The sequence below is a fragment of the Diabrotica virgifera genome, chromosome 5, assembly GCF_917563875.1.
Source record: "Diabrotica virgifera virgifera chromosome 5, PGI_DIABVI_V3a".
Lineage (NCBI taxonomy): Eukaryota > Metazoa > Arthropoda > Insecta > Coleoptera > Chrysomelidae > Diabrotica > Diabrotica virgifera.
This window is the reverse complement of record NC_065447.1, coordinates 64,516,403-64,534,911: the sequence shown is the minus strand read 5'-3', so window position 1 is coordinate 64,534,911 and position 18,509 is coordinate 64,516,403. Positions and strand designations below refer to the sequence as shown.

The window sequence follows — 18,509 nt, the reverse complement described above, 5'->3', positions numbered from 1 at the left end:
TTCATGAAATATAACTTATTGACGCCCTGTACAATATCTATTTTCTATTACGAAGTATCTATACATTTTAACGTTTATTTATAAAACATCCTGTATTTTGCAGAATGGTAAAAAACAGTAAATTGTTATTTTGATTTAACAATGTTTACATTAATAATTTGACTTATATTTGACAGTTGACAGTTATATTCTACCTACTTGTTAGTTTTAGTTCTAATAAAGTTTGTTGGTTAGTTACATAAATAAATTAAGTAAAAATGAAAAAATGACTTGTTATTTGAGGAAGGTGGAAAAACCATATGTATAACATGGGAGTAAAGTGCCTTTTCCTCCCTTGAATGATTACTGCCCTCCGCTACGCGTCGGGCAGTAAACTTCATTCTCGGGAGGAAAAGTAACACTTTCCTCCCTTGTTATACAAATAGCTATTGTTGGTTAGTTACATAAATAAATTAAGTAAAAATGAAAAAATGACTTGTTATTTGAGGAAGGTGGAAAAACCATATGTATAACATGGGAGTAAAGTGCTTTTTCCTCCCTTGAATGATTACTGCCCTCCGCTACGCGTCGGGTAGTAAACTTCATTCTCGGGAGGAAAAGTAGCACTTTCCTCCCTTGTTATACAAATAGCTATTACATTATTCCACGGATCTATAGGGCAGTCAATGAGGATATTTCGCTCCGAATTCCATGCTACTACATCGATTAACTTGATATTTTCAGAGTAAGTAGGGAATAGATCAGTAAAAAAAGTCTACCCCAAGCCGATGTGCGCTTTTATCTTGGGGGTGGTTCCAACCCCTTCTCGTCGGTGGAAAATTCTTTGGTTAAAATAACCACGGAAGTGGCTAGAGAACCTAATTCTAAGCAAAAACTGTTCTATAATTTTTTTTGAAAACTTAATACTTTTTGAGTTATTCTTGGTTGAAAATTTGCCATTTTCATTGAAAAATGACACCTTTTCGGACGGTTTTCTGCGAATACCTTAAAACCTATGCATCTAACAAAAAAACTATTTAAAATATTTTTGTAGCTTATAAAAAACAAAGAGACTCGTTCCTTCATAAATCTTCTAGTTCTAATACAAAAAGAGAAATGGTTTGGTAGGTGAGAAGAGTTTGTTTTTTTGGTGCATGCTCAAATCGGTGTATTCTACCTGAGAGAGAAACGTTCGATTTAAGGTGTATAATACTACCAATACCTTTTAGAGTGCTTGAAAATAACTTTAAAATGAGCAATATTAAATGTCGATTACATTCAACCTAAGCGAGATATGCTGCAAAATATTGATAACTAATGTATTTTAAGAAAAAATGGGAAGTATATTTTAACCCCTAATCCATCAGAATTTAAATACATCGTTTTTCTTCTACAATACTCTTTACTATAGTGTTATTTCTATGTTCAAAATGTTGGACGGGTTTAAAATGAATGGTTTTTTGAAAAAAAAAATACGATCAAATTATATAGCGCATTTTTAAATTTTCTTAAAAATCTTCCTTTTTCTCCATGTAACTCGAAAATGATAAGAGATAAAAAAAGATACCAAACAAAAATGTAGGGTTTTTTTAGATAAAAATTTTGTTTTTGTTTTTAATTACTGTATCTCTTATTGTTTTCAAGTTACAGGGAGAAAAAGGAAGCTTTTTAAGAAAATTTAAAAATGCGCTCTATAATTTGATCTTATTTTTTTTTTTTTCAAAAACCATTCACTTTAAACCCGTCCAACATTTTGAACATAGAAATAACACTATAATAAAAGGTATAGTAGAAGGAAAACGAGCATTTAAATTCTGGTGGATGAGTGGTTAAATTTAATATACTTCTCATTTTTTCTTAAAATATATTAGTCTTCAATTTTTTGCAGCATATCTCGCTTAGTTTGAATGTAATCGACATTTAATATTGTTCATTTTAAAGGTCTTTTTAAGCACTACAAAAGGTATTGGTAGCATTATACATCTACAATCGACCGTTTCTCTTTTATTTCAAGTCGAATACACCGATTTGAGCATGCACCAAAAAAACAAACTTTTCTCACCTACCATATCTCTTTTTGTATTATAACTAGAAACTTATGACGAAACGAATCTCTTTGTTTTCTTATAAGCTACAAAAATGTTTTATATAGTTTTTTTAGTGAGATGCATAGTTTTTAAGGTATTCGCCAAAAACCGTTCGAAAAGGTGTAATTTTTTAATGAAAATGGGTTTTCAAAAAAAAAATAAAGAACAGTTTTTGCTTAGAATTAGGTTCTATAGCCACTTCCGTGGTTATTTTAACCGAAAAAATTTCCACCCCCGAGAATGGGTGGGAACCACCCCTAAGATAAAGGCACACATCAGCATATGGTAAACTTTGAATTAAAAGATAAGTAGAGGCTATTCCCAAAATTTCATTAAAATCCATGCAGTAGGATAGAATTCGGAGGTAATATCCTATTCTTGCTTCCATTGACTGGCGTACTATGCTATCTTTCAGAAATTTGTGAAATCTTTAATATATAGTTTTGTTTATTTTAATAATAGTCCATTCACTCACGGTAAAATATTGCAAAACCTCCGAATTGATTGACATGAAATTTTACATACACATAACATTGACATAACATGTCAAAGAAAAGAAATGATATTGTGCTGATGTGTGCTTTTGCCCCAGGTGTGACTTTCACCCCGTCTCGGGGGTGAAAAAATATACGTTCAAAATAAATACGGAAGTTGATAAACTGACTAATTCTAAGCAACTTTTGTTCTAGAGTTTTTTTCACTAAGTCGATACTTTTCGAGTTATTTGCGAGTGAATATGTTCATTTTTCAACAAAAAAGTCACGTTTTTAGAAAGTTTTTTTGCAAATAACTTAAACACTAAGTATTTTATCAAAAAAATATTGTTGTCAAAAATATAGCTTATAAAAAAGTGAAAAAAAATGGTGTATGTATAAAGTATTTAGACCTAGTACAAGCAGATTTGTAGCTAATGAAAAGTAGGTTCTTATTCGCCAAATTTCAAATCAAATATTTCAACGTGAAATAACCAAAAAATGAATAAGGCGATCTTCAGAAGAATGAATAAGAACCAAGAGGTACTGACCATTAAATCTCGAAAGAGAATACTTCAGAAACGTTATGCCAAATGAATCCAGATATGCCTTCCTACAAGGCATTCTGCAAGGCATCGTTGCCTATTCTCCTCTGTTTTCAATATTAATTTGTCTTATATCACTGTATTTGTTTTTTACATCAATTATGGAATGATTCTTCACACTGCTGTAGAATAAAATACTGCTCCAAATAAAATAATTTTGTAATATTGAAAAGTATGAACGCATGCATAATATTAAAAAAATGGTGTAGATTTTTACAACATCCTTTATTAGTGCAGTCACTGAAGGTAGATATGAGCTATTACCTCCGATTTCGTTGAACCTCCATCGATTTTCATGAAAATTGGTGAATGGTTAGAGGATATCAAAAGGAACAAAGGTGACATGGTGCCAACTTGCGCTTTTACCCTGGGGGTGGCTGCCACCCCTTCTCGGGGGTGAAAATTATTTTATTAAAAGTAACCCCACAATTCGGTAGAGGCAAATTCTAAGCAAAATTTGTTATATAAAGTTATTAATTTAAATGAATACTTTTTGAGTTATTAAAGATCAAAAATTTTAATTTTTCGTGAGAAAAATGCAAGTTTTAACCTATTTATCATAAATAACTTAAAAACTAAGTTTTTACAAAAAAGTTATAATTACCGAAATTGAAGCTAATAAAAAATAAAATAAACTTCTTATTAGAAAAACCTTTTAATATTAACTTTAAGTGAGTTATAGGTAATTGAATGTATATACACTGGCGGGCAAAACATTTAGGTCATTAGATGAATTATACACGTTTGATGCCTCGAATTTCCTAAACCTGTTGTCCGATTTGAGTGATTTTTTAGTATGTTATAGCTTCATTATTTAATAATCTCAATGTGTTAATATTGTTGCTCGACAGGTAAATGTCATTTTATACCGGGTGTAACAATCATACTGTTTTTTTCCTTAAGGTTCGGAAGCCTGTGTGGAATATTATAGCATAGATAAAATATTGAAATTAAAACTCAACTGTAGCCTTAGGCTTTCTTAACATTTTCTTTTTTGATTCATTTGCTTATGTTGGATAATAATAAAGTTAGGTACTTTAACAACTAGCCACGTCCTTCATCAATGCAGGGTGTTTCTAAATAAGTGCGACAAACTGTGATTCTGCATGAAAAAATAATGACCTTTTGCTTTATAAACATATGTCCACAAATGCTTCATTTCTGAGATACGGCATGTTGAATATTTTCTTACAAACTGACGGTTTATTTGGTGCTCTAAAACCGGTTGAGATATGCAACTGAAATTTGGTAGGTTTTAAGAGCATTGAGTTATTGAGCATTTTTTGACATACAATTAAGAATTTTATATTCACCATTGGCGTGCATGCGGGATGTATCTAAAATATACCCATATGCACGCCAATGGTGAATATAAAATTCTTATTGGTATGTCAAAAAATGCGCAATAACAACCTCTTAAAACCTATCAAATTTCATTTGCATATCTCAACCGCATTTAGAGCAACAAATAAACTGTCAGTTTGTAAGAAAAAAATCAACATCCCGTATCTCGGAAACGAAGCATTTGTGGACATATCTTTATAAAGCAAACAGTCATTATTTTTTCATGCAGAATTACCCCATAAAGTTTGTCGCACTAATTTAGAAACACCCTGTATTTATGAAGAACATGGCTAGTTGTTTTGTATTATCCAACATATGCAAATGAATCAAAAAAGAAAATGTTAAGAAAGTCTAAGGCTACAATTGAGTTTCAATTTCAATATTTTATCTATGCTATAATATTTCACAGAGTGTTCCGAACTTGAAGGAAAAAACACAATATGATTGTTACACCCGGTATAAAATGACATTTGCCTGTCTAGCAACAATGTTAATACATTGAGATTCTAAAATCATAAAGCTATAAGATACTAAAAAAAATTACTCAAATCCGACAACAGGTAAAGGAAATTCGAGGCATCAAACGTGTATAATTCATCTAATGACCTAAATTTTTTGCCTGCCAGTGTAGTTTTCGGCCAGTACCCAAACCTAAGTATTCAAGCATAAATAACGAGAAAATGATGCATTTTAGAACATAAACTTATCAAACATTTCTCAAAGTGTTTAATAGAAATATTTATCAATGAGCCCCCGAAGAAGTTGATATTGTCCTTTTCATGAGCATTTTTCAGTGCGTAACAAATGATAGGAAAAAGGGTAAGTCCGTGATAATACACATTTATGACATTTATTCTAACATGACATTTTAGATAAATCTGACAGTTGTCACATTTTATTTTCAATTTGGAATAAAAACAAATCAAATGTGTTTTTTGCATTTATAAAATGGTATTTCCTTTGATTTGTATAGTCTTATAAATTATACAGATTATATTTGTAATACTATTATCTAATTAAAACAAAATTATTTTTTTTTATTATGGCGCTATCTATCGACAACTAGAATAACTAGAATAAATGTTATAAATGTCACCGACGAAATGTAATCACCGACGTGCCTTTTTTTTCTGTCACATACAATTTAATGCGTTAGAAAGAAATCGAAAAACTGTGACGCACTGAAAGATGATCATGAGAAAAAGAATAGCATTAAAATTTATGTAATTTTTCTTTTCAAAATTCATCTTTTAAAATTTTTTCCAAAAAATGTTATTGTTTTCTCTTAAATAACTCCGTTAATTTTTACGATATCAGGTTCACGTAAAAACCATTTGAAAGTTAATTCCAAGCGCTATTAAAATACGTTGAACTTAATCTTTTAAACCCCCTACTTTTCTAAAACTAAAATGTTAAATGACCCCGGTTACATGATTCTCGCAGCAAAATTTTAGCTTTAAACGTTTCTATTTTGGTTAATTTTTACCCTACAGAAATAGTAAAAAAGGTAAGATGTTTGATACAGAAAAAATTAAAATTTGGTTATATATCATTTTTTAGGTATGTTGAGTATTTTTGGAGTTATCGAAAGAAAATGAAAACTACGAGAATTTTAAAAATCCTGATTTTTTTTAATTATGCATATGTTTTTTTCAAAAATATGCATTTTAAACTGGTCAAAATTGTTGAAATCATTACTTATGCTAATATAAAGAAACTCTTGTAAGAATTACAATAAATTTTAATTTTTGAGGAAATGGCGCATGTTTTATTTTTCACTTTTTACTAAAAAATTCTAAAGGGTTCTCTTATTTTCATCATAACTTGCTTAATTTTGATGCTATTAACTTCTGGAGCTCATTTGATAGGTACTCCGAAGAACTTTGACAAGTGAGCAGATATATTTTATAAAATGCACTGTTTTCCCGTTATTTAAGCTTGAATATTTAGATTTGAGTACTCATCGAAAAAAATATACATTAAATTACCCATAACTCACTTTGAATTATCAATGGTTTAGTTCTTTAAGTGAGCTGTGTATTCAGTTTTTTATTACCTTCAATTTTGGCAATAAGAACTTTTTTGTAAAAGCTGATAGTTTTTGAGTTATACGTGAAAATCAGCTTTAAAACATACATTTTTTACGAAAAAATAAAATCTTTGATCTTTAATAACTCAAAAAGTATCGATTTAAATTAATAACTTTATATAACAAATTTTGCTTATAATTTGTCCCTCTATCGGTTTATGTTATTATTTTTAATAAAATAATTTTCACCCACGAGAAGGGGTGGCATCCACCCCCAGGGTGAAAGCGCAAGTTGGCATTATGTCACCTTTGTTCCTTGAGGTATTTTCTAATTACTGACCAATTTTCATGAAAATCGATGTAGGTTCAACGAAATCGGAGGTGAAAACCTTCAGTTACTGCACTATATAAACTGAATTACAAAAAAAATTGAGCATTGGTAACTAAAAAATTCTAAAATGATGTGAAAGCAGTTGTGAAAAGTAATAATAGCGCAAGAAAACTTTACGTCAACGTAGCTAAAAGACTTACACCATACTAAAACTGCAGCAGTTGAGAGCAGGTATAATTACACACCACTTGAAGGTACACACAGGTACACCGAAAATATACTTTCATTTTCGGTGCGGTATGGCGTACCGCATGTCAGTGGTTAAGAGATAACTAACAAAGTTGTCAAATACCTGGATTATTCAAAGTTCTGAGAACAACCTTACTAGAAGTTTTCCTTTTTTTTGCTGTAGATGAGGAAGAATGTAGCGGTTACGCTTTAATTAAATTAATTTGATTAAAATCGCAGGGATAATACCCCTCAAGGAATTCCTTGTGAGACGCCCGCGATCGATTTAAGAACGACATTTCGCTGCACACGCGCACCAAGTGTAACAAAATCGATTTTGTCGATTTGAACCTCAGTTGGGTCAAAGTGAAACGAAAAAAAAAAAAGAAAACGATAGACTATCCCAGTCAAGTGAAATACTATTCGAAAATAATATTTCAACCAACTAAGATAGCTATCGTTCCACCCTTAGCTTAGCTCAGTCTCTCAGGTGTGTGTTCGTGTTGTCCTAATCTTAGAAATAAGCTATGAAAGTTTGGAATGAAAGCAAACAAAACAATAGTTTTAACTAATCATGTTTATTGTTCGATAAAGATATAATAAAAATATGACTTAGTAAATACATTAACAGATATATTCAAATTTTTGCCAAAAACTAACAATTCTGGATTATACTTATGGCTTTGGTATCTGCTATTTGATGGTACAAGAACTCGTTGTGGCTACAGAAAATGTAGGTTTAAATATAAACATCTCGAAAACAAAAATAATGACAAATTTGGTACCCAACCAGAACATCAGTATTGGTGGGAAGGAAATAGAACTCGTAGATAGATATAAATACCTGGGACATGAAATTACGATTGGCAGGGATAACCAGACTCATGAGCTGAAGAGAAGAATCGGTCTTGGGTGGGCAGCATTTGGAAAACTGAGAGAAACTTTTAAAAGTGAGTTGCCCACAAGCCTAAAGAGAAAGGTATTTGATCAGTGCGTTCTCCCAGTCTTGACGTACGGATCAGAAACACTTACCTTAACTAAAGCCTCGGCTACCAAACTAAGAGTCACGCAGAGAAGAATGGAGCGGTCAATGTTAGGAATAACTCTGCGAGACAAAATCAGAAACTAAGAAATCAGGAGAAGAACAAAGGTGACTGACGTCGTCGAGAGGATAGCCAGGTTGAAGTGGAGATGGGCAGGACACATAGCCAGAATGACAGATGGGCGATGGACGAAGAGGTTATTGGAATGGAGGCCAAGAGAAAACAAGAGAAGCGTCGGTCGACCGCCTACAAGATGGACTGACGACTTAAGAAAGGTAAATAAAAACTGGATGAGAGCGGCGCAGGATAGATGGGGTTGGAAACGAGGGGAGGAGGCCTATGTTCAGCAGTGGACTTTTGAGGCTGGATGATGATTTGATGGTAACTTCTTGATGTCGATTGGTACTGCTGTAGACTTGTTGTAGGCCTGGGCGGATGTTCGGCCCTAGGCCCCTGCAGCTGAAGGTGGTAGTCGTTGCAGCCTAGATTTCATGGTCCCATTGTTGTCAGCCTTAGTGTCATCGCCGACGATAGGCTTATGCTGGAGGCTCCCGGAGGGAGAAAGATGATCTTATTCCCAAAAACTATAAGATAAAAACACACATCAAACATCAAGAGGAAAAACCAAAATGTACCTTTGCCAAATAGTATTCAAAGAGTAGTAGATGGCAAGGGTATATTAAATGGAATTAAGATTGATACTACTAGTTAAAATTTGATTTACACGAGCATATATGAAAATTAGAAAGATATATTTAAAACTAAAATGTTAGAAAAAGCCGTTAGATGTAGAAATGTAATTACAAGAAAAAATAATTAGAATACACAACTCACCCCAAGAGAATGAAAGTCTGGATATAGATAGGGCCTTATGGGCCCATCTCTTTAAATAGATTTATTTTTCCCTTCCACTTTGATTTTGTGTCAGCGAGTAGGGATGAAGTGTCACTTTCACGACAGTGCGACGTAGGCAGTGGCGGGCATGTTCCGTATTGAAAAACAGATACTTACAGAGTCAGAATATACAGGGTACGTTCAGTATGATGATTTAGATTTTAGATGAAAAGATATATAGTAAATAGAAGATAATAAAAGAGAATAATAAAAGAGGGCGCCAAACAAGTTTTTAACGAAAAAGCAAGTTAAAACGAATAGAAGATAAATATTAATGAAATATTAAAGAAAATAGAATAAAATAATTATTTAAAAATAAAATATCAAAGATGTGACATTTGTAGCGTTGCACACTCCTCTCACCAATCAGAAAATTTTTGAACAAAAGTGAGAAATTTTTCTCAAAGAAAACAAGAATGTTACACCTGGACTATTGCGAATCGAATGCAATAAATTTGATTGAGATCCATCCAACTGCAAAAAATTGGTAGGTTTTAAATACTAATAGTGTAGGAAACAAAGGTTGAACCTTGCAAAATGGACACAAGTCCGGTTTTATTTTTTTTCTGGTATATCAAGGGGTGCTTATTATAAGACTAACTTTTTCTGAAAAAATTTCGCCCCGGAACCTCCCGTTTCACCCCTTTAAAGGGGGTAATTTGTGGTTTTTGCGGAACGTAGCCCTTCCTGTAACTTTTACAAAAAATTTCTTTTATAGAAATATGAAGAGGACTATATTTTCTACGATTTATTTCCAACACCATCTCTCTATCATCCACCGTTTAGCAGGGGTGGCGCCCTAAAGTTGACAAGTTTTTAAAAAAGATGTTTTTAAAAAAAATATATTTTTCCCTAACTGTAACGGAAATTAAGAAGAAATCCTGCGGCGATTATTCACAAATAATTGACTGATTTTTTGGTATAGGTTTTACTTAAGGGTAATTGCCCTTTTTTTAATTACAGGGTGTTACATTTTAAAAAACCTCTTTTTATACCATCTGAACCGTTTATGCTAGAGTAAAAAGACTTTCAGCGATTACCCATGTACTGGTGCTATTTACAAATTTGTATAATGCACCCCCATCTTTTCCCTGGAACCACCCCAAAAAAAAGAAGAATTAATAAATAAATTGATTTTCTTGGAATCCTTCACACACAATGCCCTTTATTAATATGCTTCATATATCATTTTGTGGACGTTATTATTACCCATGCATGGACACTAAAAGCAATTTCCTAGTGCAACCCCTGTAGCAAAAAAAAATAAATAAAATGGGGGGTTGAAATTTTTTTTTTGTTTTTTGCTTTTTGATCCATATGGGCACATGCTTCATCAATAGTGCTTTTCAAAAATATATATGGTTATTGCAACATCTCTGCGAAAACCACCCCTATCCTTGAAAATATACTGCAGAAACTACCCCTATCCCTTGGCGAGCATGTTTTTACGATTTTCTCATTACCTATGTGTTATTTTTAAACAAAACTTATACAAGGTTAAAGACCACTATTTACTCTAAAAATTATGTCGTATTCATTTTTTCGTATAAGCAACCGTTACGGCACAGTGGCGCCGTAAACCTCATGTATGCTTTGGCGGGCTCCAGTTTTTGTTTTTTTTTTCGTCATCTGTTCGTTTTATTGATAAAGTACGTATGCAAAATAAAACAACACAGTGTAACCTACAAATTATGACTTATGCACATTTTACATTCTTTGCTCCCCAAAGCCACAGTGGTGGCCCAAAATAAATTTTGGCATATTTTCGCCACCTACATGCATTTTATTGCATTAATGCTACCTTAACAGCACAATATTTACCCTTAGGTGGTCTCTACGCAGTGGCGGATCCAGGGAGGGGTGATGGGGGTGATCACCTCCCCCCCTTTCAAACCAAGTGATATTATATTCAAAGAATATAAAAATATTCATTTATTTTTATAGAAATTTAACCAATTGGCACCCCCCTCTTAACGATGCTGGATCCGCCACTGTCGCTAAAGCATAAAAAGTCATTCTTATAAAAATAATATTAATATAATATAAGTATTTCTATAAAAATAAATGAATATTTTTATAATCTTCAAATATAATATCACTTGGTTTGAGAGCGGTGGGGGTGATCGCCCCCATCACCCCTCCCTGGATCCGCCACTGCTTAGCGACCACTTAGGGGTGAATATTGTGCTATTAAGGTAGCATTAACGCAATAAAGTGCATGTAGGTGGCGAAAATATGAAAAAATTTATTTTGGGCCACCACTGTAGCTTTGGGGAGCAAAGAATGTAAAATATGCATAGGTCATGATTTGTAGGTTACACTGTGTTGTTTTATTTTACATAAGTACTTTATCAATAAAACAAACAGATGACGAAAAAATAAACAAAAACTGGAGCCCGTCAAAGCATATATGAGGTTTACGGCGCCACTGTGCCGTAACGGTTGCTTAAACGAAAAAAATGAATAGGACCTAATTTTTAGAGTAAATAGTGGTCTTTAACCTTGTATAAGTTTTGTTTAAAAAAAATGAATAGGTAATGAGAAAATCGTAAAAATATGCTGGATAAGGTATAGGGGTAGTTTCTGCAGTATATTTTCAAGGATAGGGGTGGTTTGCGCAGGGATGTTGCAATAACCATATATATTTTTGAAAAGCACTATTGATGAAGCATATGCCCATATGGATCAAAAAGCAAAAAACAAAAAAAAATTTTCAACCCCCCATTTTATTTATTGTTTTTGGCTACAGGGGTTGCACTAGGAAATCGCTTTTAGTGTCCATGCATGGGTAATAATAACTTGCACAAAATGATAGAGGAAAGGATGCAAATATGGGCTACCCATTTTATTTTTCTTTGTAAAAAAAGAATAAAAATTCTATTTTATTTCCAAAGGTATGCAAGAATACCTACATTTAGTTACTTATAACCTGCCCAAAGTGCAAATTGATTAAAAAATATACAACTGTTTTAAATGTATAAATAATGAAAAATTGTACTTTTGCGCTGTTTGAATAATGATCCTAAATATGGGCTACCCCGAAAAATGTGTCTTAAATTTGTGTGAAATGAGATAAATGCGTGACAAATATATTTTAATATCTAAAATACAAAAAATACATTAAATAACTCATAGGCTAAAACTATTTGCAAAAGTCACACACATATTCTTCTTTTTCGGCCCCAGCGCACTCGTTATGTGCCCACAAATGGAACAGAAGCACTTGACCCATATTTCACCAAGATTATCCTCTGAAAAAAGTACTTCGCAAAACATACACGTTACGTCAGCTGCGTCTTATGGAGGCTGTGTGGAAGGAAACTCATTGTAATCGCTTTCATCATCTGCAGGCACATATTCCTCCTCATCCTCGCTACTAGAAACCGATTTCTTTTTTTGGTTCTTTGTGACTTTGGTAAGCTGCTTACGTTTTCCTTTTTTTATTTATTTTCCTTTTCTTTTTTCTTTGCCTTTTCCTACTTCGTTTTGCCTACATTGCTACATTGTTCTAAATATGGGCCACTAGCCCATAATAAAAACAGAGGCATAGCCCATATTGTAAACACGCTTGCTTTGCACAACAAAAGAAGTTATGTCAAAAAGCAGACAATTTGAAGAAAACTCATTAGCATATATCAAAGACTAATAATAGAGCTTCAACGTGACACAGACTTTTTTTTGAAATTCGTGTTTATTTTTAAATACTGGAATTTATCAACTTACCCGAAAAAGTTTTGACACTCGCACCAACCGACAAACAATTATTATAAACTGGGAAATATCTACCACAGTGGTGCCATCGCTACGGTGATAGTTTAACTTCGTCAAATACCATTTGAAATAGTCAAAATGTAGAGATCTGTAACGAATAGCTGTGAAACCCACCTAGCCCATATTACAAGACCAGCCCATATTTACAGCCTTTCCTCTATATGAAGCATATTAATGAAGGGCATTGTGTGTGAAGGATTCCAAGAAAATCACTTTATTTATTAATTCTTCTTTTTGTTTGGGTGGTTCCGGGGAAAAATGGGGGTGCATTATACAAATTTGTAAATAACACCAGTACATGGGTAATCGCTGAAAGTCTTTTTACTCTAGCATAAACGGTTCAGATGGTATAGAAAGGGGTTTTTTAAAATGTAACACCCTGTAATTAAAAAAAGGGCAATTACCCTTAAGTGAAACCTGTACCAAAAAATCAATCATCTATTTGTGAATAATTGCCGCAGGATTTCTTTTTAATTTCCGTTACAGTTAAGGAAAAATATATTTTTTTTAAAAACATCTTTTTTAAAAACTTGTCAACTTTGGGGCGCCACCCTTGCTAAACGTCGGATGATAGAGAGATGCTGTTGGAAATAAATCGTAGAAAATATAGTCCTCTTCATATTTCTATAAAAGAAATTTTTTGTAAAAGGTACAGGAAGGGATACGTTCTGCAAAAACCATAAATTACCCCCTTTAAAGGGGTGAAAAGGGGGGTTCCGGGGCGAAATTTTTTCAGAAAAAGTTAGTCTTATAATAAGCACCCCTTGATATGCCAGAAAAAAAATAAAACCGGACTTGTGTCCATTTTGCAAGGTTCAACCTCTGTTTCCTACACTATAAACATTATTTGGGGATAACTGAAATTTGGATAATCTAAATTTTCCGAATTCTCTAAATGTCTCAGTGTCTTAATTATGTCAAGCTCCAATACTTCTGTAACACATGTTGGTCCCCTCGCTCTTTCTAGCGCCGCGGCGAGTTAATTTAGAAGTTTTCGTGATATATTTGGTTCTATTAATAACATCAAATTTCTCATCACAAAACTCATTTTAATGAAATAGTGGAAACATTTGTGTCGTAAGTTTATTTGGGTTTTATTATGCTCGAAAATTTTCGATAGCCCCGTTACAGTGGACGTCAGCGTAAAATATCGCTTGGTGAAAATCATCTGTTCGTCCTATCGTCTGTTTCTTCTCTTTTTAAGTGCCATCCTGTTTATTGGCGCGAAAAGTTCTTTTCTTTTGCCGTCCGGTGGATAACGATGTTTACACATTTTCAATCTCGTATGCGAATAACATCACATAAACAGCAAAATAAATTTAATTGTGATGGTATGTACTTTGTTTTCGGGGTTTATAGTCAGTGATCTGCAATTGTTTCTTCCCGAAGTTTTGTCTGTAAATGGAGAAGACATTTTCAACGAAAACATTTCGTTTATAAATTCGCAAAAGTGTGTGTGTTATTGCGTTGCCGCTCCTGGAATACTCAGATCAGATTTATCAATGGATTCTTATGTAGTTTTTTCTTCTGAATCCAAATCTGAAAACGGCATTTCGATATTTCTAACCGTCTTTGAGATAATCGACTTCAAAGTCTAAAGTGTGACGTCACAATCGTTTTATTTTCTTCCGACACACTACACGTCCAGCTGAAATCGTTGCTATTAAGTAGGCTAGTTTTTTAATCTCAATTTGTTAAGCAAAGCATAGGTTATTTACATTTGAGTTTGACACGTCGTGAATGTCAAACTAAATTTTAAATTAAGTATTAATAAAACATAAATGACATTTGATAGTGAATTTAATTATTATATAAAATAAATAAGATGTTCAAAAATACAATTTGAGTATATTTTAAAAGCAATAATTATTTATTAACAGCTTTAAAAAGGTTTATACGGGTATACGGCCCCCCTTTATGTTAAATGGACTGTTTCATTTGCTATGAAATTAAAATATAGTCGGTTCGCTAAACTCGACACAACTGGCTAGTAATTTTAGTAGGTAATTTTTTTGTTTTTGCGAATTTTGCCAAAATTGACAAAATTACTAATTATTTAGTAATTATTAACTAATTAGTAATTATTTTTTTTGCCAAATTGGCAAAATTATTAACTAAAATCACTAACCAGTTGTGTCTGAGTTTAGCGAACAGACAGTATATGAAATAATATTGTTTGGTATAAAAAATTATGGTCTGATATATGCAATTACATCCTTCTAATGGAAAAAAAATATTTGAAGATTTTTCTCAAATTATGGATACCATTTTCATTTATAACTCTTTTATTTTTAATTTGACGAAGAAAAGTTATTCTTCATAAAAACCTCTTCATGTTCTAAGATTTATGATGCAACCATCATATGTAGAATTTTATTAATTTTATACGAGGTATATAAAAAATATGAATTTCGATCAAAAGTAAACTACCTTTATAGTTCATAACATTTAAATTATAATGATATAATTGCACATTAAAACATAATTATTAATTCTAAACTACTTTTCATAATAGCAATTTTCCATATTATGAATTAAAATACGTAAATAAAAAGTTTTCGTTATGATAATGCTCGCATTTTCAGCTTGTTAAAAGCTGACTTCTCCTTGGCGTTACAACCCTTCGTGGGTCGACGCGACAACATGCCTCCATTCTTTTATTATTTAGAAACTTGAAAAAAAAATCTCGGTAGACAGCTATTCACTTCAAAAGAGGAGGACATCGTTCAAGCAGCTGCCCATTTCCATATTCCTACTTTTTGCATAAAAAAATAGTTTTAGAAATGTTAAGATAGTAAGCTTATATTTCTGCAAGATTATTAGTCCATTCACTGACAGTAAAATACTGCAAAACGTATAAATTTTAAAGAACCGCTTGGATTCACATGAAATTTGGTGTTCACGTAGCTAACATGTCAAAGAAAAAAGTGATAGTGTGTCTATGTGTGCTTTGGCTCTGGGAGTTTCACCCCTTCTTGGGGGGTGAAAAAACATATACTTACATTCAAAATAAGTGAATATCTTCATTTTTCAACAAAAAACACGTTCTTAGACGGTATTTCGCAAATAAAAAAAGTAAGTATTTTATCGAAAAAAATATTCTGTCAAAAATATGGCTTATAAAAAAGTGAAAAAACTATGTAAGAAGTATGTAGACCTAGTAGAAGCAGAGTTGTAGCTAATGAAAAGTAGGTTCTTATTCGTCAAATTTCAAATCGAATATTTCAACGTGAAATAACCAAAAAATGAAGCACGTTTTGGGGAAAACTCATCACAACAAAGTATTTAAAAAAGGCTTTATTTTTATTTTTTTAAAATGTTTCTAGCATCATAATTAAGTAAGTTACGCTCAAAATAAAATTGGTCCCTTCAAAAAAAATCGTGTAAATCACCCCCTAATTAACATCCCAAATTAAATTAATCGTTACCGCTTCCTAAATTACTTTACTTATGTATTGTTTACAGTCGGAAAAATGAAAGAATACCCATGAACGATCACATCAATCACTTATTTTGTATTTGCTATCTTTTTCTATAACAAACGTTTGTTATTTATAGAAAGAGACAGCAAATACAAAATAAGTGATTGATGTGATCGTTCTGGTGTATTCTTTCATTTTTCCGATTGTATGTGATCTGTAAGTTTCATCGGCTCAAAGTGCTTATTTTTGAAAAGGCTGTAGTTAAAAGGGATTGAACGGGTCACTAATCACGAGTGTATGCAAATTTTGAACAGCCACATCCTAACTAATTTTTGTCTATAGGAAAACAAAGAATCCAACATATTCAGAAAAGCAAAACCTTATTTTTTTTTTACTTCTTGAGATTTTTGGTATTACTAATAATTTTAAAGTTATTTTGAAAAAAAAGGAATTTTTTTCAAAACTAAAAGAAAATTACTTTCAAACTAATTTTTTCCAAAATAAGCACTTAGAACCGATGAAACTTCCACATCATATAAACAATGCATAAGTAAAGTAACGTGTGAAGCAGTAACGATTAATTTCATTTCGGATGCTAATTAGAGGGTGATTTTTACGATTTTTTTTTTATAAGAAAAATGGACCAACTTTATTTTAAGTGTTTTTAACTTACTTACTTTTGATGCTAGAAACTTTTTCAAAAAACAAAAATACATCTTTTTTTTTTAAATATGATGAGTTTTCCCCAAAAAGTGCTTTATTTTTTGCTTATTTAACGTTGAAATATTCGATTTGTAATTTGACGAATAAGAACCTACTTTTCATTAGCTAGAACTTCCCTTTTACTAGGTTTACAGTCTTCTTATGTACCTACATCATTTTTTTACTTTTTTATAAGCTATATTTTTGCTGTGAATATTTTTTTGATAAAATACTTACTTTTTGAGTTATTTGCGAAAAACCGTCTAAGAAACTGTTTTTTTTTTGTTGAAAATGAGTAAATGAAATGAATTCACTGGCATATACCTCGAAAAAGTATTGACTTAGTAAAAAAACTCTATAGAACAAAAGTTGCTTAGTGGTCAGTTTATCCAATTCCGGACTTACTTTAAACGTTTATTTTTTCACCCCCCCCCGAGAAGGGGTGAAACTCACCCCCGAGGCAAAAACACACATCGGCACAATATCACTCTATTTTCTTTGACATGTTAGCTATCTCTATGCCAAATTTCATGTCAGTCGAAGCGGTTCTTTAAAACTTAGAGCAAAAACCGCTAGTAAATGGACTAAATGTTGAAATAACAAAAATCCCGAAATAATTTGTTTTTATATTTTTTACTAAGGACTTAAACAAGGAACGTACGGTGATATAAAAACACGATTGATAGTGTTTAAAGAAAATATTTTGCATAAAATAAGCACACCGTTGCTGATTCATCATTAGCCTACTCCTAATAATGTAAAACATAAAAATAAAGTTTTATCAGCAATGTTAGGGCGGCAAATAGATGTGGCATCGCGGCGGAAACTTCACCGCTGACTTAAGACGCCTTAACGTCCGGCGTCGTCTTCGGCTCATCTCGTAAGACACGCAACGAGCCGTCAGCTCGTTCATATCCGACGACATGCATCGTCGCCGCGACGCTGAACTTGGACAGCGTCTCCTCAGTAAGTACCAGAAAGTGTTCGGGGCCGCCGTGCCAACGCCATCTTGAAAGACACATACACACACACAACAAACATTCGCGGGCGTTCCCTCGGGAGGTGGTGCGGGGTGGTGGTATGGTGGTGGTTGGTGGATGATGCTGTTATACAGAGTCGCTCGAAAGAAAGGAGCCACAGCTGCCGTATGATCCTCACGGCTAGAACATGCCCGTGAGCACCGGGCCGCTCGGCGAGCCACGCGCTAAGCGCTGCAAACTTTGCGACGGTAAAAAAAATTACAAACTACCCCTCGTGTGCTGCTGTTGTTGTGTGTACTGCTACTGTTGTGTGCTGTTGTTTTCCACTCAAATTCCCTAACACCGTCACCATGCTAATGTTTGTATTTGCTTTTTGTTTATGATCTGTCACTCAATCTAAAATTGACGTTTCTTAATTATTATTAGCATTTATTTAAATTTATTAATGTGCTATGTTTTTGCTTAAGCTATTGTAAGTAGGTACGGTTTAATAATCAAAATACGTCAGTCTGTCTGGGAAATAATCTATGGGGGGTAGTTGATGACAAATCCGTGATGAAGTACAGCTGATTTTGCGTTGATTTTTTAGACGATTTGAAAAAGTAAAAAAAAATAATCAAA

At 32.8% G+C, this 18,509-nt stretch overlaps 1 protein-coding gene across 4 annotated transcripts in view; it reads left to right on the top strand.

Annotated features, from left to right (window-relative positions):
- LOC126884204 (myocardin-related transcription factor B-like) overlaps window positions 1–18,509 on the top strand; it is a 454,025-nt gene that overhangs the window by 44,190 nt on the left and 391,326 nt on the right. Inside the window, exon 1 of one of the 4 annotated variants that reach the window (XM_050650072.1) lies at window positions 17,896–18,136. The exons of the other annotated variants lie outside the window; for them this stretch is intronic. Within the exon in view, the coding sequence (XP_050506029.1) occupies window positions 18,076–18,136 (61 nt within the window). The 5' untranslated portion in view covers window positions 17,896–18,075. Of the gene's footprint in view, window positions 1–17,895; window positions 18,137–18,509 lie in introns of those variants that run through there. 4 annotated transcript variants of the gene reach the window in all.